This window comes from Thunnus thynnus, chromosome 9 (genome assembly GCF_963924715.1).
Source record: "Thunnus thynnus chromosome 9, fThuThy2.1, whole genome shotgun sequence".
NCBI lineage: Eukaryota > Metazoa > Chordata > Actinopteri > Scombriformes > Scombridae > Thunnus > Thunnus thynnus.
The window spans coordinates 25,240,246-25,262,996 of record NC_089525.1 but is presented as its reverse complement, the minus strand read 5'-3'; the positions used below and the strand labels follow the sequence as shown (position 1 = coordinate 25,262,996).

The 22,751-nt window shown below is 39.8% G+C and overlaps 1 protein-coding gene across 5 annotated transcripts; it reads right to left on the bottom strand.

Annotated features, from left to right (window-relative positions):
* Positions 1 to 3,850: 3,850 nt before the first annotated feature.
* Positions 3,851 to 22,248, bottom strand: klhl3 (kelch-like family member 3). Of its 5 annotated transcripts, none has more exons than XM_067599846.1 (15): positions 22,121 to 22,237; positions 18,855 to 19,013; positions 17,755 to 17,861; positions 17,516 to 17,637; positions 14,781 to 14,943; positions 14,248 to 14,357; positions 11,768 to 11,884; positions 11,353 to 11,502; positions 11,075 to 11,192; positions 10,308 to 10,505; positions 9,184 to 9,285; positions 8,948 to 9,076; positions 8,200 to 8,340; positions 7,672 to 7,815; positions 3,851 to 7,538 (listed from the first exon to the last, which is right to left on the bottom strand). In XM_067599846.1, exons 1-15 carry the CDS (start codon positions 22,168 to 22,170, stop codon positions 7,510 to 7,512), a joined length of 1,839 nt encoding a protein of 612 aa, XP_067455947.1. In that variant the 5' UTR covers positions 22,171 to 22,237; the 3' UTR covers positions 3,851 to 7,509. The 5 variants fall into 5 exon arrangements, with proteins under 5 accessions (XP_067455947.1, XP_067455948.1, XP_067455946.1 ...); XM_067599847.1 differs by having other exon boundaries at positions 18,855 to 18,989; XM_067599845.1 differs by having other exon boundaries at positions 17,516 to 17,861; positions 18,855 to 18,989; positions 22,121 to 22,248.
* Between the last annotated feature and the right edge of the window lie 503 nt (positions 22,249 to 22,751).

The following is a 22,751-nucleotide window of genomic DNA, read 5'->3' as shown; positions in this document are numbered from 1 at the left end:
TTTCTCCTTGTTCTTGTGTCAAATACATTTTAACTGTTGTGATGAAAGTGAATTTATGCTTAGACAACCTACACTTAATAAAAGATTGAATAAAATACACAGAGATTAATTAATTAACTAATGATTCTTTAATCTTCACATGAAAATTTTAACAAAAAATGTGAGTAAAACTTCACCTTTTTTCAATGTTTCTAGTATTTTATGATATTATGGTACAATATGCAATCATGTAGTTCAATAAATATTAATAAGAAAACTGATAATGAAGGAAAGACCACGTACAGTTTACATTAATAAATAAGTAATTAAAACACTAAAATTTATTTTTAACTTGTTGCCACTGTTTGTCTGATGCAGTCTGTCTTTTCTAGGGGATTTTTTCATACTTTTCACCAATTTATCTGTTATTTTTTGACATAATTTTGGCCTTTTAAGCTCTTAAAACCTCATATATTGCAAAATGCTGCTACTTTCCTCATGAGGTTTTGATTATTTTGTGAAGAAGTGTAGTTTAATATAGTAACTAATGATCAGTGCCCTCTAGTGGTCACCAACAGCAGAAATTAAACTTTAAATTAATTAAATACACCTGCCATCACAAAACAGACTTTTTTCACAGAAGATATTTTGACATGTGACAGTATGAAAAGCACATGTATAATTAATAACATTAACAAGTCAAGTGCTCCAGGTCAAATGTAACAGCGCCATTGTTAATGTTTATTAGTCACACCTGTCACTTTCCTGCTGTGACAAGACAAAATAATGTCTATTAATGCTGCTGCAAAACTAAAACTGTAACTAAATTAGGAAGCAAAGAGACCCAGCACCTCACGGATTAAACAGGAAATAATAAAAAGTTGTTTTGAATCTATAATTTATATTTACAGTTCATAAACACTTTAAGCACATCTGCCAGTCTTGATTAAAAAAAAAAAAAAAAAAGTAGAAAATTAAATCACACGTCCCAACAAGTCACCTTCACTATTTAACCACATTTTCTAATATCAGACTGACAGGCTCTATGTCTCAGTATACTTAAAGTGTTGTAATGTCATGTTTGACGAGTTAAAACATATTTAATTGATGGTTTGGCAAATGAAAATCGCAGCTGTCCTGACCTGACAACTCCACCCCTGTAACTCATTACACAACTCACTTAGGGACTATTTTCTTACTAACAATCACTGGTGGAAGAAGATCCTTTAGTTGAGTAAAAGCAGCGATACAGCAATGTAAAAATACTCCACAACAAGTCAAAGTCCTGCATGAAAAAGCCTACTTAAGTAAAAGTACATAAGTATTAGCAGTGAAATGTAGTTAAAGTACTGCAGTAAAAGTACTTGTTTGGTGCCTCTGACTGATATGGTATTATATATATGACATCATTAGATTATTAATACTGAAGCATCATTGTTTAAGTAGCATGTTATTGTTGTAGCTGCTGGAGGTGAAGCTAGTTTCTACCACTACTTTATATACAGTTAGATAGTTTAGTCCAGTGGTTCCCAACCTAGGGGTCGGGCCCCTCCAAAGGGTCACCAGATAAATCTGAGGGGTCGTGAGATGATTGATGGGAGAGGAAAGAAGAAAAAACAAAGTTCTGATACACAAATCTGTTTTCACTTTTTGGACTTTTTCTCTAATCTTTGAAATATTGGATCATTTATTGAAATGAAACCATGTGAGAGGTTCAGAGGGAAAATTTGGTGGAGCTCATAGTGATCTGAAATGTGACCCCGACTACGAACTGCTTTTTGTAAGACGTCAAAAGCCAAAAAAAGTTGGAAACCACTGGTTTCATCTTTAACCATGTGTTGTATTATAAAAGCTTGTTATATTATCATTGTGTCTAATCTTCATCTGAAAAGTAACAAATTCTCAGATAAATGTAGTGTAGTGTAGAAAGTACAATATTTCCCTCTGAAATGTAGGTGAGTGGAAGTATAAAGTAGCATCAAATGGAAATACTCAAAACTGTACAGTACTTGAGTAAATGTACTTAGTTAATATCCACCACCGCTAAAAAATAACTAAATATAACTCGTCGACTAATATTTAACGCCGTCATCAGCAGTATATTATCTCAGACCACCCGGGAAAACTAGGGTTTAGATACATGAGATTAAAAAAGTATCTAAAATAGCACAGAACACCAAATAACCGCTGTAACGTTACTTTGAAAATGTCGACGTTGCTATGCGGCCGAGGTTGCTATGGTGACACGTGAACTGTGGCGTAAAGGGTGACCGTTTGCAACCGTTGGCAGCGGATCAACAACCTGAACCGAAACTGTCTTCAGAGCATCTTTAGGGAAAGTTTTGTGCTGACCGAGTCTATCAATACACACTTGGACTTGTTTTAGCAGGAACATCACAGATTTAATTAATAACGACTGAATGATATTTAAATGAACCGCCATTGTCCCGACATTGTTGATGCTGGTTCATCTGGAATGATTAAAGACGTTGAAACCAAATAGGTGTTGTGTCGAAGTCTGTACCCCCTCGAATAATGTTCCCCTCCTGTTAGAATTACGTTTCCCGTAGCATCACCTCCGCAGTTGGAGTTATGACTTATCTTATGGTTATGGTTATGATTATGGTTAGGCTAGCAGAGATAACCGGTCGGAGTTGAGGTGAACGTGGGGTCAAGTTAAGCACCTCAGAAGACGACTGGTTAGGGGGAAGTTTGGGTGCAGGTCAAGGTTCGGGGGAAACATATCGACAGGGGGAACAGACTTAAGCACGACACCGACCTATGTGTCACTTTCACCAAATTAATCAACAAAACTGCATATAAACAGTTTCTGACAAGATAAATAAACAAGCTGTTTGACTTTATCACAATAGTATCACCGACAACTTACTCACCTGAATTTCCAATGAGGCCGCCATGTCCGCTGCAGCTAACTTAAGCTAACTAACGTTACATCTCTTTAACTGGCCTTGTTTGTCTTGTACAGAGTCCTGTGTGAAGTGTCCGCTGAATATAAAATCAATATATATTTTCCCGTCGCTTGGAATGAGCTTATTGGGGGGTTTAATGGTGAAAAATCAAACCAAATGGACGTTTCTCCTGTCAACACTGCAGAGATCTGCCAGTTGTTAATTAGGCTAATTAGACCTGCAGGTGACACATCAACGACCAGGCGCAGAGAAGAGCTTTATATTTGGGCCTTTTTCCCCCCTTTCTTTTTTTATCTAAAAGACTGAACAATTTTCAACTGTAAAGGTCATTTTCAAACCAGAAAGAGATGACTAAATTAAACTAAAAACAGCATTAAGTTATTAATGACATTTTCATGAGTTGATTCAACACAACTAACAGTTTAAATTCACGATTTTGAGTCTCCTGTACCTTTAACTTTCCTTGCTGCTGTATGCCAAATATGTGTTTAAATATTTTAATATCTTAATGAAAGAGTAAAGATTTTTGCCATTTCTTGTAAGCATGAAAAAAATATTACCACAGCTGGTATGAAAACACTTTTAAATGTCAATAAAACTTCTTCCAACCAGCTCAAATACTGTATATTGACCCGATGATGTTACATTACATGCATTTCATTCATTCAAATAATGCATTTTTAAAAGTGTATCAGGTAGAGGTTGCAAACTTTATTTTGAGCTGTCAACTTCTTTGACAAATCAGGTTTATATTTTATGAAATGAAACTCTTCTGTTGCCATCTTCTCACTTGTGCTACAATCTGCAGTGTTAGAAGAGGTGAAAATACAGATGTGAACCAGCTGTTTACACCTGCTCACTCCACGCTAACAGCAGACAATGTTCAGGAACACAATCAGTGTTTCCCTGCTGTGCATGTGGTACACAGAGAAGAGGATGAATTAAACATGGCAACCCAAAAGAGGATTTATTGTTAAGCTTGGAGTCAAAAACAAAGACTCTGTTGTGCCCTAAAGGGAAAACCCCTCTGTTTATGTCACTTTGTCCTTTCAACACAATAAGTTTTTCATACAAAACATCCTAAAGTGCTAAATGCATAATTTTACAATTTCAGACAGAGAAGCACAAGTCAGTTTGGGGGCATTTTTGCAAAGTAAACCCGCTTTGAATGTGTGTTATTGATTCAAAATATTTCAGTTCTGATGGTTTACAGCTCCCTTGTAAATTATGTACAATGCACAAGCTTCAACTACGAATGTACACAAGTCCAACCTTCACAAACCAGTTTATCTCCATGGGAACAGCCATCAATTAATGAACTCACAACATCAACTGTTTAGTTTACAACTTACATAGTTTATGATGATTAAAAAATATATGAGAACATTATTCATCTTAAAGACTTAAAGAACCAAACTGGTTGATAAAACAATCTCACTTTAAAGTCCATTTAGCAGCTGTTCTGGAGCTTTCAACTGTATCAAGTGGCCCCTGATCAGTTGAGGTTCAACATCTACACAGCTGCAGTTGGTAAATGAGAAAATTCAATCTCACCATGCGATACGTTCAAAAATCTCCATAAAACCCACTAAATGGACCTTGAGGTGAGATTGTTTTATCAACTGTTGTTTCCAAAGTCAAGAGTGAACTTTGAACCTCGACCATACTGGTGTTTTTTTGGAGGTTTTAGCCTAAAAAGATGCAGTTTTCCAATCGTTCAGGCAGCCATTGGTTTTCATTTATTCAGAACAATAAGATTTGGAGACTTGGAATTTGCTTCAGAGAGATGATTCATGGCAGTAAACTGAGAGGCGTTTTTATTTTAAGGAGCAGCAATGCAGTGAAGAAAATCAGAGATTGTTTAGTCATCCAGCTGATGGAAGGCTTCCACATCCAAGAGCTTGAAACCTGCTGCCAAGTGAAGCTTAAACAATCATTTGAATAATCGATCAACAGGAAAAACAAAACAATGGCAAATATTTGAGCTGCTTTTCTGTGTGTTATGGGACAGTGAACAGATATTTCGGGGGATTTGGGGGATTTTCTGATGTTTTATAGACCAAACCATTAATCAGTTAATTGAAAAAAAACAAAACATTGACAGATTAATAAATAGTGAGAATAATTGTAAGTTGCCAAGTGCACTACAGCTGCAACAATTAGTTCATTAATCAACTGTAAGAAAGAAACTATTTTTATAGTTTAATAATAATTTTCAGTCATTTTTAATAACAATTTCCAAACATTTGTTGGTTGCAGCTTCTTAGATGTGCGAATTTGATGCTTTTCTTTGTCATAAATGATAATAAACTAAATATCTTTGGGTTTTGGACAGTTAGTTGGACAAAACGAGACATCTGAAGACGTCATCTTCAAGAAGTCAAATTATAACATTTTTCAATATTTACTGACATGTTACAGACAAAAAGGATTCAACGAGAAAATCAGCAGATTAATCGATAATGAAGATAGTCCTTAGTTGCATCCCTAAAGTGCGCTACATCTAGCTTAAGCAAAAAAGTAGCCTTCGTAGCATGTTCACTACTAATACTGATAAAATCTCACCTCATCTGAAAATCCTGAGTCATGAGACCCTTCATCTCTCAGTGTTGTCACAAAATGATGATTCATTTTTAAATGTCTGAACTCAGTATCACATTAACCTTTTAGTGACGTCCATGTTTGCCTTTTAGATTACGGAAGATACGCAAAACACAATCATGAGTCTCACAACTTATGGTGTGATTTGTAACATAGACTTATTTAGTACATGTGACTTATAAATAACATTAACATGAAAAAAACACCAGTATGGTCTTTAAAATATATTGGATATCCTTATTTATCAGAAGGCTATGAAATAAGAGTGGATCCCATCTGTGACTTTTTGGTAGGCAGAAGGTTGGCTGAGCCTTTTATGAACTATGGCACCAGTCAGTCAACTCAGTTTAAATCCTCCATCAGCTGAACAGATGTGAGGAGAGCACAAGTGAGAAAATTTAACGAGAACTTCGCTTTGATATGAATAAATTCTATGTGATCGATTGACCCAAAACAATAAATAAAAAAAAAAATTGTGAACCTGCATCTTCCGCATTATAATTTTACAGTTGAATTTCTACAGTGTATTTTGACACACTTTCATCGACAACGAACAGAAATAACTCCTCATTCGTCACTAAGAGATAAAAACACCTGGTTGCTCCAGCATTATTCTGATCATCACAACTGGCACTTTTCTTTTTTCTTTTTAACAATTTCTGATCAAATTATTGGCCGTTGTGGCGACTTTAAAACGCTCCCATGAGTACGATTAGTAACGGAGACAGACGGCCGAGCAGCCGTCTGTCTGACAGCAGGTCAGTGATCCAGTTTGTCAGTCAGAAAGACATGCAGACGTCCGACCGGCCAATCAGTGAGTCAGATCATCACTGATGCGGACGGCCAGCCTGCATCAGTCAGTGCATGTGTTCAGTGCATCAGTAGTCTGTCTATAACAGAATCAAATCCTACCATGTTGAATCACATCAACTGGCCTGGGTCTAATGCCACAGCAGTGGTTCTCAACCTCTTTGAAAACAATCTCAAAAAATATTAAATATGATACTTAATTTGCATATAAGATGTTTTCTACATTCTTTGAATTATCTTGCAGTTCTCTAGGTCCAGGCCTCCAGGTTGAGAACAAATACTCTCTGGCAACTGTGGTGTTTTTGCAAACCATACAGCAGCTCTGTTACACCGCAGCTCTCTGGAAAACTGGTTTTCATTAGTTCAAACAGCTCAAACTGCTGATGGTCGGCACAGGATTCAAACAACTTGGTTCATTTCTCAAAATTAAGCTGAGCAACTAGTTGCCACAAGACCATTATATTCTAGAAAATGTGGCAGGTCTGATTATTTAAAAAAAAAAAAAAAAAATTGGCTCCAACAGTGCTCCCAGATTTACAGGATTCAGGATGCCGCAGCCAATCACAGGTCAGTGTTGCAATGTCCTGATTATTGCAGCAACACCATGAACGCTGTAAGCAGACAGTCTGCCTGAAACTAGGAGGCAGGCTGCTTCACTCAGTTGATCGGGTGAATGTTTCTGTCAGCTGGTGTTTCAGTGTTCAGTTCAGGTCTTCCGGGTCCATCAGAGACTGCAGGTGAAGCGTTACGCTTCGTTTGGCCCCTCTATGTCAGTTCCTTCCAGCTGACAAGTCTTTCCAACATCAGTGTCCGAGCAGATCTTATTCAGCTGATACAGCGCTTATTATGTGCTTGGCATTTGAAAATGTTTCATTAAGACAAGGTTCTTTTAAGTCTGCTCTCTTTGTGGCTATTGCTTCTTATCTAGTGCAACAGTGTCCTTAAAAGTCAAGATCTCACAGGGCTCTAATGGAAATGGCTTGGAGATAACAACTAAATCAGGTTGTGGGTTAGCGCCAAATAGATCCATCCTTGATTGTGTCAGCTGAGGATTGAGGGCATCCCGTTCATTTGAACAGTCTTTTCCTCAGGCGTTACATCTCCGTTTGCCTGTCGAGCTTCAGACGTCAGTGTGCATCTCCGTGAAACTGGCTGCCGAGGCAGAGCTGATGCTGTGGGAGGCCACTGGTCATAATGGCTTGTCAATCACTGCTACTCCTGGAGAAGTGGGAACATGAGCGACAGAGAGAGAAACAGCTACATAAACAGCTTAAAATGCGAGGACCCTTTCATATTTATGTCTCATTGTGAGAAATATTTCCTCCGCTTGATGGCATAATCAGAGACTTACCAGCATAGCTACGTCCGTTGCTCATGTTGGTGGGAATGAGGCTCCACTTGTCTGTGGCCGGGTTGTAAAACTCTACAGAGGAGAGGTTACACGACCCGTCGTCTCCTCCAATCACATACAGCAGACCGTTAATGGCGCAGACACCTTGAAGGGAAGAATTATACTCATAAAACAACACCAATAGATCCTAAGACTTTTCTTTTCAACATTATATAGTTTCTGGCTGTCCTGAATTTTAAATTCAGGAGGAAGTTTGTGATGATTTGTTTCTTTTTCAGCTTGTAGGATTGGAGCCGACATATTTTTAGCTAATAAACTAAAGGATGGTTGCTGACTAGATGTTTAGTGGTGATTAAATGAATGTAGAATATCAATGATGAAGTAATGCAACAGGGATGAATGGTGATGACAGATCACTTATGTCTTTCATTTTCTAGCATTTACATTAACAGCAATTAAACCCTTTTAAAAAAGCTATTTGTGAGATCTGCTTGACGGACGCTGTGACGCCTGTGGGTGATATCTGACCTGCGTTTCTTCGGCACATGTTCATGTCACAGACCAGCCTCCAGGTGTTGGTTTGCGGGTCGTAAACCTCAACACTCTTCCTCACCAGAGGCCCGTCGTGTCCTCCTGCTGCATACAGCTGACCACCCAACACACCCACACCTGGACAAAAAATAAGAAATACAAAAAAAGAGGCACCAGTGACTGTGTTATCATGATACCAGAAAATGTGATTTTGCATGTGAGGGTTTTGCACTTTTTTTATTTTACTCCTGGGATCACAAGGATTTCCAAAAAAAGTCACTACAGCTGTGAAATAAAATGAAAACACTGGGTATTGTGACAGCAGTGTACAGAACTGTAGTAGCTGTCTTTTCATTCTAGGATTCTAGTTTGAACAATGCAGACTACGTCCACCAGGTGGTGCTGCTGCTCCATTTGCAAACTGTTGCAAAAAAACAAACATAATGTATCATTGTAGTAAAACACATTATCATGTTCTGTTTAAGGTTTCTTCTTATCAACTCAGGTTATCTTGTACTATATATATTATCATTACCACACTGACATACATTGTAAAAACAAATAACAGAAAAACAATATTAAAAATCTTTTTAAAAAATCCAATGTGCTTCTTTTTTTACAGCCACTAATTGGGGTTTAAGCTGTACTGCTTTGCTGTGTATCATGTACTGTATGTGAAGTAGGGTAAAGTGTGTGTGTGTGTGTGTGTGTGTGTGTGTGTGTGTGTGTGTGTGTGTGTGTGTACCTGCTCCACTGCGCCGTGTGCTCATGTCAGCTACATAGCACCACTGATCAGTGACAGGGTCGTACTCTTCCACTGTACTGAGGCACTGACGGGACGCTCCATCATAGCCTCCTACTGCATACAGCTTACCTGTAACACACACACAAACACACACGTCATGCATCGTGGCCCTTTTAATAATGACGCTGAAGTACATACAATATAAATCAGGTCACACACACACACTTGGGTCTTACCATCGACCACCCCTACACCCACACTGCTGCGTCGGGTGTTCATGTGAGCTACATAGATCCACTCGTTGGTTTTATAGTTGTAGGCCTCTACTGTCGACAAACCTGAAGAAGAGATACAGAGAGAAAACGAGACAGAAAAAATAAATGAAGAGACGGAGACATAAAACAGCATTAACAGACATTAATAAGTGCGTGAGAGTGTGTTTGTGCATCGAGTCTGTGGGTGTAAACATTTTGCATCCAGCTGGTAAACGTGTTAAACGAAGAGAAGAAAATGGCTCCCATGTCTCTTATGTTTACTGTTAACACTGTAGTTGTGCTACTGCAGGCGGTTAGATCTGCTCAGCCTCAGGCGGTAAATAAGAACAGAGAAAACAGTCAGACAATGATGCTAAGACGGGGTACCTAAATCAGCACTTGTGAGCAAGTCTTGTACAATGTGTTGTTCACTCCATACACCATTTCCTATAAGTCCTAGATCATCACAAGTTAAATGTCATAGCTAGCCGGACAGGTGAGTCTAAGGGTGAGTCGAGGGGCCGCGGTTAGTTCAGACATGTCCGTGTGAATAAGTTATTAGACAGCAGAGATTACAGACTTACTTACTTTAGAAGAGTGTGACGAAAACCAAATTATGATGAAGTAAGCACCCACCTGCGCTGGTACATTTTCATGGGGGCTTTTGGGTTTTTTTTGGAAGCTTACAAAGTCAATTTTGTTGTCTGTATTGGATTTGTCTTGAAATATGTAAAATAAACCCCAGGAACATCATTTTTTCAGAGAGACAGATGAAAGAAATACTAAATGAGAGGTTGCATTGAGTTACAGAAGCTAGTGGATCAGCCTGGACATGACGTCAGGACTCTGGATTTCTATTCACCACTGAGGCCTTTACCTGATAAACATCAAGGCCTCAACAGTGTGTTTACGTTTCTCGTTTCCCAGTCACACAATATCCAAAATTACACATGTGTTTTTAACCATGAGCTGTGATTGGACAAGTTATAAATACAGGGCATGTTCTGTTTCTGGTTCTATTTATTGTGTAGGAACCATGTTTATTGCACTAACTGCACTACAGTGGAGATGGTGTGCATGTGTAGAGCGTAGGGTTGTGTGTTTACCTATACTTCCGTTAAAGCCCCCGACGGCATACAGTAAATCCCCCAACACAGCAGCTCCCAGTGTGCTGCGTCTCTCCTGCATGCTCGCCACCGCGCTCCACTGATCTCTCACTCCGTCGTACATGTCCACCGTTCTCTCCCGCAACGAGCTGTTGAACCCCCCGACTGCGTACACGCGGCCCGCCATGGAAACAACACCTGGACAGACAGAAAGACACTTATACATGAGTTGTGAGATGATGTGTTTAATGTGAAAATGAATTTAGGTAGGCCGTGACTTTTGGATAATTAAAATACAATATATTTTTTTATGTTTTGCATGTGTTAGTCCATTAACAGATAACTGTGCACATTTTACATTCCTGCGGACAATTTCACAAAGTTAACATCAAATATTTAGACTTATTTTCTACTTTTCAGACAGTTGATTGTTTCAAGTAATTTCACTACAGCGTAACAGAGACCTGAACCTTGAACCATCACAGAGGACATTTCATCAGCTTTACTTTTTGTCAAACTTATGTTAGTTTACTGTGTGGTAAAACAGGTGCAAGAGGGACTATTTCATTTCACTGATGATGTAGTTATACTATAGTATAGTATAGTTTTTGAATCTCATAATGTTTATAATGTCAGCTGACGTTTTGGTAGTTTGAGGTCGTATTTTGTTGTGTATTGTATTTTGGGGTACTTTGCCATCGTGTCACTACACTGAAAAACGATGGGATAGTTGCATAAAAGCCAACAAAAAAATGACACAAACGTACCCGCCCGGCAGCGTCTTGAAGGCAGGTCGGCTACTTGGTACCATCGATCTTCCTGGAAGTCGTAACACTCCACGCTGCGGATGGCCTTAGGAGCCTGACCCCCCACTACAATCATCACCTGTATACACACACACACACACACACACACACACACACACACAGTTATCCAGTTGAATTACAGTAAGTATCTTGTATGTATGCAGTTTTTACATGTTCTGTTTGTCTTATTGAGACATGCATGTGTGTGTGTGTGTGTGTGTGTGTGTGTGTGTGTGTACCTTGGGGATGCTGATAGGCGTTCGTGGTCGGGTCCTGTCTGTCTTGATGAGGTGCCGCTGGTCGGCCGGCAGCAGGTGATACTTCATTGCTTCTATGAGAAAATCTTTACAGGTGTTGTTGTTCTTTATCAAAGCTTCTTCCTCCACAATCTGAAACAGTCACCACACGTCTCACCTTTATTTACCAAACACAATAAATGTACACAACTCTTTCTTTCCAGTGTAATATTAATATCTGACAAGACTGAGAATCACTAATCCAGACTGCACATCATCCAGGTGGCGACCTGTTTCCAAGACTATTTATGTATTTTATACGACTGGAAAAAGCAAAAGAGGCAGTTCAAGTTAAAAAAAAAAAAAGAAAAAGAAAAAGAATGCAGGGAAAGCGGAGCAGAACAGACATTTCTTTTACCTGCACCAAGTAGTCTCTGGATAGCAGTGGAAGTCTGACATGCTCCATCAGTTTGGGCATGTACTCCAGACGAGCCGGCTTATCGTACTTGATCCAAGCTATCATGGCCTCAAACACCTGGGAAGGAGATAGAGAGGAACGTCAGACAGCAGCGAGAGAGAAAACGTAACACGGTAAGACAGAAATAGTCAGATGAAGAGACAAAGACACACAGTCTGAATGATTAAAACGGATTCAGATCTCTTATCCCAAGTCCTTTACTTTGACCTACTTTCACTTAAAAATACATCGACTTGTCAGTGTCAGTGCTCTCTTTTTTATTGGAGTTTTTGGGTGTGAAAAATGATGGCTTATTATGGGTGGAAGGCCAAAACGGAGAGAGACTTTTGCCCCTCCCCCGCACGCCTGGTTCGTCGCTCGTCATGATTGACGGTTTTCAAAAGTGAGACGATTCTGACGCTGGAGAGGTGTGGCGAGACAGGGTTTCGGTCACCGGTCATTGTTTGAAGCATACAGGAAGCAGGTCCTTAGTGTGGACATGGTCATGATGACACACCTCAAGACTAAAACAATTCAACTCACTGATTGTGAGAAGTGCAGTATTTGAGCTACGGACACTTTTCTTTCATAGTGAAACACCTTATAGATTGCTGGTAGTGCGCTCCCAGCTGGACGTCAGCATAACAGAGGCGGCAGACATTCGTTTAACAGCCTTTTCGGTCCAGAACAGGCTTTGGTGAAGACACCACGCCCTGTGAATAATCCCCTGCTTCAAATTCATTGATTTACACACGTTCACACTTGATCATCTCTTGTCGGCCTGTGGAGCAGCTCTACTGGAGTACATGAGGAATTAAGGGGCCCTTTGTTATGCACAAGAGCACAACAACCATGTGAGAAAGAAGACGATCACTCAACAGCCCAGACTCTAGTGAGGCCTCTAGACCAAAAACCTTCAAGCCACAAAAAGTAGACACACATGCATAATGTAACGCAATGCAACACAAGTCTTCTCTAATAAATAACGTCTTACTTATGTTCAATTTTCGTTGAGGCTTCTACTTTAGTTTTTTAATGGGTTGACTTCATTCTGTGGCACATTTTGAGGCTGTGAAGATGTGAAAAAACAGGAAAACCTCCTGTTATTCTGACTTGAGTGAGTTCACACATAATTCATAGATGATTACCCCACCAGATACACAGAAATTAACCCTACATTAGCTATGTTTGTTGCATTATATTCATGTTGTCGTTGCTTGTTCTAAAACAAAAATGTATAGTTCCTCATTAAATTATCTGCATTTATTGTGTTAGTGTTGATACTGGATTTTATCTAGATGTAACTGCCGGTGATGGTGGCCACTGATTTGTTGACACGTCTGCACATCCTTTCACTAAACGAGATAAAGGAGCTGTCAGAATGTCCCGATATCTCTGATTCTATTATTCTATTATTACTGATTGATGTTTCCCACGCTGATGCTCTTAGTCCCATTGGTGTAATATGACGTGAATATAGTGAAAGGCTGTTGTATCATCAAAAAGCAGCAGTAAATGAAAGAAGTATCTTTAACTGTATAACACAGAAGTGGGAGACTGCACAATTAGCAACTAGCTAGTATTGATTCTACTCCTGTGAAAACACAGTAAATACAAAAAGATGTGGGTGTCATAGTGTCACAGGGCTTATTCCTGGTCTTGAGCTAAGTCGGTTGTAACTTGGCATTACTTGGCGTCTGATCTAGGTTTAAGGCTTCTTCTCGCTAAGACCGGGGTGTAAATCTTACCCCTAGACAGGAGCAGACGCAAAGTCAAAATCAAACCCTTGCTCAGGAGATCCTTCCATTTTTTCTGTACATAATTTTCTGAACAAAGGCTGACCGAGTCTGAACAATTATTTATGGCCTCCGTTATTTCTCTCCAAGTCGACTGCTTCTTCTTATTTGTACTTTGTTGAGACTGCTTGGCAGTCGGCGTTTTCTTGTGCTGCCTATCCAGCTCTATTCATTTTCTGGATGCGCTAAGACCTGGCGTAGTTAAGACTAGGCTTAAGTTTGGTTGGTGCAACCGACGTAATTGGGTTAAGACTGGTCTTAAAGAGCGATGTAGCAGTTAGGACCACGCTTAGTAAAGACCGGTCAGTGCAACCCATCCCAGATGCAGCCAGTTTAGACACTGAATGAAAGTCTAACAGTGTCAGGCTCCCTCTGTGTCTGTCCAGCTGAAGCAGCAGTCACCTTGACAGCAGGATGACACACAGATGCTCCCTCAGACTCTTCATGTTGACTCTCAGACAAACATACGTCCGCTGCTGAGGTCAGCTGATCAGACCTCATTTCTCTAGTGTAGCTTCTGCTCCTCCACAACATGTTTTGTGTTTCTCCAGAATATGCACATTGTTAACTTAACGCTCACGTATCATTTCATTTAAAACCGCTTCTTTTAAAAGGGTTGTGTATGTGTACGTTGTGCCGTCTGACCTTCTCTTCAGTGGAAACGGTGAGTTTGTCACTGGAGATGAGGCTGCACACCTGCTGCAGGGAAAGTCCCAGAAACTCCTCTCCCTGCACCACCTCAGTGAAATGCTGCTCTGAGAGACACAAACACGCAGGGTTACACACAACACAAAACTATACACGCTATATCTAGATAATAAGCTCCATGACTACTATATGACACACAAAATCCACACCCAACATCTATTAATGCTCAAAGGTTAATATGTTTTTAATGAAAAGATGTTCCTGGTGTAATTTTCACTATCAAAAACAGAACAAGGAAGTTATTAATTTTATGTAGGGTGTTTTCTTCACTTTCCTCTTTTCAGGACATTTTCTGGCTTGGACATTAAGCAGTTTCCTGGAGGCTTCAGCATTTTTCAGAGAGGGAAAAACTAACTGTAAAAGTATCACCACCTACCACACACACACGCGCACACGCACGCACACACGCACACACACACAGTGGTGAGGATGACTAAGGATCTGTGGCGTGTGAACAGTGGGAAACTTACCAGCGTATGCGTGGGCCTGGTTGAGAAGCTGCGTGCATGTATGCAGGTCAGCGAAAGCTCTGATGCCCAGACAGTTGGTGGGGTGAAGCTGAGATTGCAGGAACTCACAACAAACCTGACGAACATCCATCAGCTGGAGGAGACTCGCTGCTGGCAGCAGAACCTGCAAAGACGACACACACACACACACACACACACACATGCCAAAAACGTTTTGAAAAATAAAAACGGAGTTAATTACCACCTACAGCCAAAGATTTAGGAGCATTTGATGGTTGAATATTAATTCTGCCCTTCGCAACCACGCAGTCAGTTAGCTGTTTACCCGGACAACCTTTCTTCAAGTGCACAACCAGTGACCTCATCTTGCTGGAAAGTTATTTGGTTGGTTAATTAATTACCACATAACTAACCAATAAAGCAGTTACCTACCAACTAACAAGCCAGCCATGAACTTCTGTGCCTATCACCTTATTACAGAGTACATTTCCTCAAGAGGGCCGGCAGGATACTTAAAAATAAATCCATTTCGTCGTCTCTGCACAAGCTAAATGTTGTGTTTGTTAACCGAACCAAGCCCTGGATTTGGCAGGTAACTGATTGTGTTTTTGAGTGTCTTCTTCAGGTCACAGCTCACCAGTTTTACTACCCTTGACACTATTGACAGACCTGGAGTAACTGTGAATACACTAATATTTGATTGCAGCAGTACATTGTCCCCTGACAACAGACTGAACATGATTTCATCTGCCCGCTAGAGCTGAGGAAAAAAAAAAAAAATTTCATTCGGTGTGAGATTTTCACCAAAAGGATACATTAAATGTGTGTCTTCCTCAAGGCTGCAACAGTCATCCCTAAACTATTGTCATATTATATCAACCTGTATCAATCAAGATATATTCTCAAAAGCACTGTGTGATATTTGACTCTGTCTCTTCTGCTCTGGCCTGCAGGCATCCTGAATCTTCAATGTTTTTTTGCTGGACGACCTTTCTTTTTTTTTTTTTGTCAAAGCCCTCTGCATTGGCACCCCCGCTGCATGCCGGACTGATCTCATTCAAATGACAGAGAGGGAGGATTTTTTTTTTTTTCATGCAGGGCTGAAGTCAGTTAGCTAAGCAGGCAGTTAGTCGGTGTAGTGCTGAAAGCGTGATGCTAACAGACAATGTTCCCCATTGATGTATCCCTACACATTAGCCTAACTGGGTCAGTGAGACAGTCTCTGTCTGCCTCTACACCTCTTTGTCTGACTACAGACTCACTCATCCTCTGAGTGTGTATTGTTACTGTCTCCTCTGTGCACAGCTGCCCTGGAGTCTTATGCCTTCTGAAAGGGAGCATTTGGCCCACTGGCACTCTGCTTACAACAGCTGTGACACACTAACACACACGTAAACACAGAGGGCAGCAGAAACAAATCATACTGCATGTTGTACAGTGAAAACGCAGTTAAAGAAATTGGGAGTAAACACAGTCTTTTATTAAATCTGAGCCAGTAGTCAAAACACAAACACGTCACACATTCATGAAGGAGCCAATCAGGCAGGCACGCTGCTAACAGTGGGAGGATTTCCTGCCTCTCTCCATGCACACTTCCTGTACTAATAATCAGAGGAAGTATCCTGCCTGCAGCTTGATCCCGCTGCATTTATTCAACCCCGTGCCCGAGCCATGCAGCTACCAAACATTAATGCCGCTGAAACAAACAAGGCCTCAATCCTGTGCTTTCACAGCAAAACGCGGCTCAAAACCATTAGCAGTTCTCACATCGCTTGTAGCAAATATCTGCTCCTCAGGCAGGTTTGTTGTGACCGTTCTGAAAATTAAGTGAAAAGACCAAAAGTGATCAGACCTTCAGAACTTATGACAAACAATAAAACTGACATTTAAAACTATAAAACACTGAATAAAAACAACACTTTTACCAGCCAACTTTCACATTTTGTCTGATAAACTGATTTTTATTGCCCTGAAACAAGAAAAATCCTGAAAAACACTTTCACAAACTTGCTAGAACCAGACAGAACTTATGGAAACCTTTCTGTAATTCTTGATAATAAAGATCGTTGTCCCTCTAATGAATCCTGGACGGTTTGGTTTTTACTGTTTGAATAGCAGCTTGTTATGTTGTAAACCTGATTTGTGCTCAGACTGGTGAGCGAAAACAAAGCTCTGACTGCACAGAGAAAAAGGTCAAGACGGCAGCTACAGGAAAAGTTTCCTTCACAACAACAAGGAAGTTCGGTAACTGTGTGACTAATGCTTGTGAGCCTTGATCTTTCTGCTGGGAACAGCGGGGCTGCTTTGATTAAATTATACAAACTGTAAAACCGCGAGAAAATGTGACAAAAATGAACTGAACTGATGTTTTTGAAACATTGATTCCCGGCAGCTTCGCGTTTTCTGCTTTGAGATTGAACTCAATAATGACAACAGAGGAGAGGAATCATCGGAAGGGCTGCACGGACACTAAAATACAAAAACTAACTGTGGGATATACGATGATTAGAGGATACTAACATCCTGCTAACGCTGTGACTTGCTGCTGATACTAGTTACGAAGGAGTTGAAAACAAGAAAAACAAGTTGAACACGAGGTAAAAGCTGCCAAAACAGGAGAGAAAAAAAAAAGAGAAAAAAGCCCACTGGGTAAAAACAACACTTTCTCACCCCCGCTCACTCTCTTCCTCCTCGCTCTCCTCTATGTAAACACTATCTAGCACACACTCTCTCACCTGAACGTTGTCCTCCGTGACCTCTATCTCTGCTGTGTAGATGTAGTCGATCAGTTTCCTCAGCGTCTGCCCGTCCACCTCCCTGATCTCCACCTGATGGGCCTTACTCTCACTCATGTCACCTGCGCACACACACAGAAACACACACACACACACACACACACACACCGTCAAAGCGTGCACATGTGGCAAACACACACACGTTATATAGGTCGAGCAAACAACAGCGGGTAACGTACCTGTGAACATGGCACAGAAGTAGGGGCTACAGGACGCCAAGACCACCCTGTGAGCTGGCACTTCCACGCTCCCCGCCACCAGCTGGACGTCACACAGCATCTTTTTACTGAAGGTTGACGAGTGACAAAGAGAAAGTTAGTATTTCCTTATATGCATTTATTCAAGTGTTGGTAATAAATGCAGTGAAAAAAAAAAATCATACAGGAGCCAGAAAAAAAAAATCTGTGAAGTCAAACATACATATGCGACGGCTGCCAGCGAATGTGCCAGTTAAGGTGTTAATCACCAGGGTTGTACTTTAAGATGATATGGATTTGATCCAGTTGAGAATTGTGTTTCAATATTATTATTATTATTAAAAAGAAAAAACCTTCACTTCACCAAATTATTACACCATTAACAATCATCGCTGTGTGACGTTTTAAAGCCCTGAATTGTTCCAACGTCCCTCGACCTGACTGGTTTACATCAGTTAGTGATTCACCAAAATGTCTTTGAGCAACACTCGCTGATAATAACTGTGACTGCGTTCAGCTATAAAAGAGCAATAAATGTAGTCATAACATAGTAAGACCGAGGAAGCCGGAATTTTTGACGTCATGAAAAGCTCGACCTTTCTTGCAGCTGCATTGCATTCTGGTCTATCCAGCAGAAACTAGAATCTCCTTCTCTTGTGAGGTGGATTTCTCCTTGTGTAACAGCTAAAGTTGGCACAAAATGTGCTCACAAAACCTGATGCTCTAGTTAGATTAATGGTTTCCTGTCAAATTGAAGCGAGGAACTGCAGCTTTTTTTGACAGTGTTTAAGATTTTTTTTTTGAGGTTGACTTTATTAAAACAAAAATTTAAGTGTTTCAGTTCAGACGGAAGTAATTCATCACTGCACTGACATGTTCAGACGAGCCAGGTGAACCGAGGATGACTCGTGTTCATACGCTATTTCTGACTTACAGACTGGACTAAAGCCTCCTCGCTCACATATCGACAATGGCGGGTCGCAGTAAAATAGCCGTAAGGATACAGAAACGTTTGTGTTTTTTTGGAGCGATTCTGCTCTTATACTTGATCCGGTCTTGTCAGCAACATATAAACAACACACCTCCTCAACTCGTTCATCAGCTGGAAAGCCTTCCTCATGTGCGTCTGGTTGAAGGTGTGCATCCCTCCATTCACCGTGTCCTCCTCTGAGTCGGTGGTGCAGTTCGGACGCGGTGATGCCGGTGTGGCCACCAGACTGGTAAGACATGAGAGGCAGTGTCTGGATCATCGGGGATAGATGGTGACCCAAAAGTTAGAGGGGTTACTGCCTGGTTCATCTCCAGGATTATGAAGAGAGGACGGGACAGCGACACTATATCGGACATAGTGAAGCCTGAAAAATCAACTGTAGTGACAACTAATGAAACTGAGTTCTTTAAATATAAAGTTTTTCATGGTTATTCCCCAGTTGTGAGGTATAAGGGGGTGTTTCTTAAAATGTTTCATTGCCTGCCAGTGCTGACTATTTTCTCTTGCGTGACGCCACTGACCCATCCTCCTTTAATAATCCCAGGTTCTTCATGGTAATCTGCTTTGGTTGTCATGAAAGTCAGATGCAGCTGTACACTCAGGACTCTACAGTCAAGATTTCATGCATCTTTGAAGACATTTTTATATCCAGCATGGACTTTTCTCGTGTAAAATATTACATCAGCCCTGCTTGACTTAAAACACAGGTTTAAACGCAGGCTTATGTCTGACATTCATGCATCAAGCAACAACTAAAACAATCATTTTCTCTTTTTTTTTGAAGAATTAAACACTTTTTCAAAAAGCTTTGGAATATAAACAGGCTCAGTGTGAAGGGAATGAAACATGTTCATTACAATTTTAAGGTGATGTCAACCACTAATCCATAACCCAAGAATAACAGAGAATTAATTTACTATCATATACTGTATGACACTGAAAAACAGCAAAATCTCACATGTGAGGCTGTAACCAGCAAGTGTCTGACATTTATGCTTAAAAAATGACTGAAACAATTAACCAATTATCTCAAAATAATTACATTTTTTTCGATTGTTGCAGCTCTACATCAAACTTTGGTGATGTTTAACACATTTGGAGTGCTGAATTAAATTTAGCTTTCTTCATGATCCATTTAGGGTTTATAAACATAACCATCAGAGTTGTTGCCACTACGCTCTATCTAATTTCTCTGCTTGGGCCTTTTTGGGAAATGTTCGAATCGATGAGTGGCACTAATTTATGTCAACACTGGATTTTCAGTGTGTTAAGTAACTTAATTTAGCAGGTATTTAGTTCACTGGAATAGACCGAAACAGATATTCCCATTTCATCTATTAAAGGTGTCTCAATTTAGTTTGTAAATTGAATCTGTAAAGCTAACGCACTTTACTCACGGATGTTATTTTAATGACGTCCTAACTCTACCGAATGACCTCTCAAGCATGCCTGTTACTTGACTGAGGACGCCAGTTGTATTCCAGATAACTGTATTCACTATTCCTTGACCCATATCCTTCAATCATTTTCATAAGTCATAGGGTCTTACAGGATAAACCGGGCTATAATCTATATTTTTCTTATTGTCAACAAATCCTATGATAAGACCAAAACCAACAATGTGTCTCTCAATATTTTCTGTTGGACTTAACCACAAGCCCCAAGCAGAAAACATGAATCTTTAAAACCTAGTCACGAATATGTGCTTCGATTTTGAAAAAACGGCTGCATGATTTCAGCTGACCACTGTAGTGTTAAGCAAACGTTACTCAAACAGGAGTAAGAAGAGCATTTCTTGGGGACTATTTAATACATATTTGATCCGCTGGTGAGTATTTACAGCAGTAATATACTGATCAGCACAATGGTGTAGCTCACAGTTGTATTTTTCATAGTTTTTGAACACCAATGTAGGTCTGTAGCATGGAGGAATAACCTTTATCAGTCTTGAGCTACACAGTCAATACTTAGTTACTAAGACACATTCACTGTTGGTTTAGGTCTTTTTAATGGGATTTGTCGATAATAAGAAAAATAGAGAATATCACCAGCTTTATGCCTTCTTCAGACGAGTACACAAAGAAAAGAGCCAGTGTTTTATTTCAATACAATAATCAATTTCAATACAATTACAATCTGACCACACAGAAGAAAACCTGTTGGCTTTTCAAAGAGCCAAATGGACCAATAGACCTGATGGAGACTTTATGCAGAATGTAAACCCAGTAGGACTGCAACTAATGATTATTTTTATTATTGATTATTATTTCATTTGATTTATAAAGTGTCTGTAAAATGAGAAGAGAGTAAAAAATGCCCATCACAAGTTACTTAGATACAAATGTGATGGAAACAAATTGATTGTTTTATTTGACCAACGCATTCAGATATTCAGTTTACTACAAGAGACAAGAGAAAGAAAAGCAGAAAAATCCTCACAAATGACAGCTGAAAGTGGGAAAAGTTTAGCATGAGTAATGACTTAAAACGATTAATCACTATCAAAATAGTTGTTTATTATTTTTCTCTTGGTCAACTAATTGATTAGTCAATTAATCACCCAAGATGACCCTCACTGAGAGCAGGTGGCTGTTAAAAAACAGAAAATCAACCGGAACAAAGGAACTAATGAGACATTTGCTTGATTTCATGTCTCACACTTGTTTGTATTAAACAGTCTGACTGTATATTATCTGCACTCTCATAATGACCAGTCTGTTATTGTCCACAGACAGATCACAAACAATGTGAACAAATAATGATGCAGCACTTACAAACCATGGGAATGTTGTGTTAATTCAGAAGGACACGACAGCACAAGTCTATCTTATCAGTATACACCCGTAACTCTGCCAGTTCATGTAGAGCTTTGTGTCCCAAAAGAGGGGAGATAAAAATCAAAGAGTCTGGTGTAAAATGGTGTTTGTTTTGAGTTTGAAGTGCGTCAAGTTGGGCAGTTAGTTAGCTTTTAGCACTGCTAACACGAGCTTATGATAGCTACCGTTAACTGCCATAACAATCATTGCTCGACTCGTATTAAGAGACAATTTTAGGAGCAAAACAAACCACTCTACACTCAGTTCGCTGTCTGAAAGCAACAACTTGACGACTAAATGTCTACATGTTAACTTGGTTAGCAACTTAACTGCATCAGCTGGACAGTCAGCGATGCTAGCTAACTTACCGAAGCTCAAGGCTAGCTTGAGGAAAGAGCTCATTGACTGTGTGCGTGTGTGTGTGTCTGTGTTTGGGATTTATGGACAGTGGATCATGTGCGGTAAAATGTTAACCAACAGATGTAGAAGCAGCGTGAATCACAGCTTTACAGAATAATCCCTACCGATGATGCCAACTTACCCCAACGACACACCGTCCATCCTCCCGGAGTCAGAGACCGCAGCAGGCATGAGCGCTGTGCAGCCGCACACAGATCGTCTATTGCGAAGATGAATCACTCTGTAGTCCACCCCTCCAAAAAAAAGACAGTCTAGTGCTCTGATATGACTGACCTGGTGCAAAAATACTAGTAATAGTAATATTAGTAATCAAATTATTTCAATAGCTTAAATACTTTTCAGTTCAAGAAAATATATAAAGAATAATTTGACTATATGAAGTTGACAAATAACAGCATCTTCTTAATTGGTAGTAAATTATTGTGTGTGGCTTTTGATGTTTTCTTTTCATGTCACTTGTAAGTGATAGTTTTTATGTAACTGGAATAGACAGATCATCTATTCCTGTTGCTTAGCTATATTTCAGTCATGGAAAGTGTACGCAAGGAATTTGAATTGTATTTTGTTCAATTCTGGAGGTGTGCGTTGACATGAGAGGAACAAATAAATGAAAAGAAATTGAATAGTTATATATTATATATAGTTGTAGTTATATATGAAAGACATATGCCAACACAAGAGAACCCACACCAACCCATCCCTCCCTCACCAACAGGATATAATAATAATAATGATGTCTGTCTTACAACAGT

Coding starts and splice junctions, on each gene's coding strand:
- klhl3 (XM_067599848.1), bottom strand. CDS start 22,170: ATGCCTGCTGCGGTCTCTGACTCCGGGAGGATGGACGGTGTGTCGTTG. Junction 10,506..11,074: donor TTCAAGACGCTGCCGGGCGG/GTACGTTTGTGT, acceptor CTGTCTGTCCAG/GTGTTGTTTCCATGGCGGGC. Junction 9,286..10,307: donor GGGCTTTAACGGAAGTATAG/GTAAACACACAA, acceptor TCTCTTCTTCAG/GTTTGTCGACAGTAGAGGCC.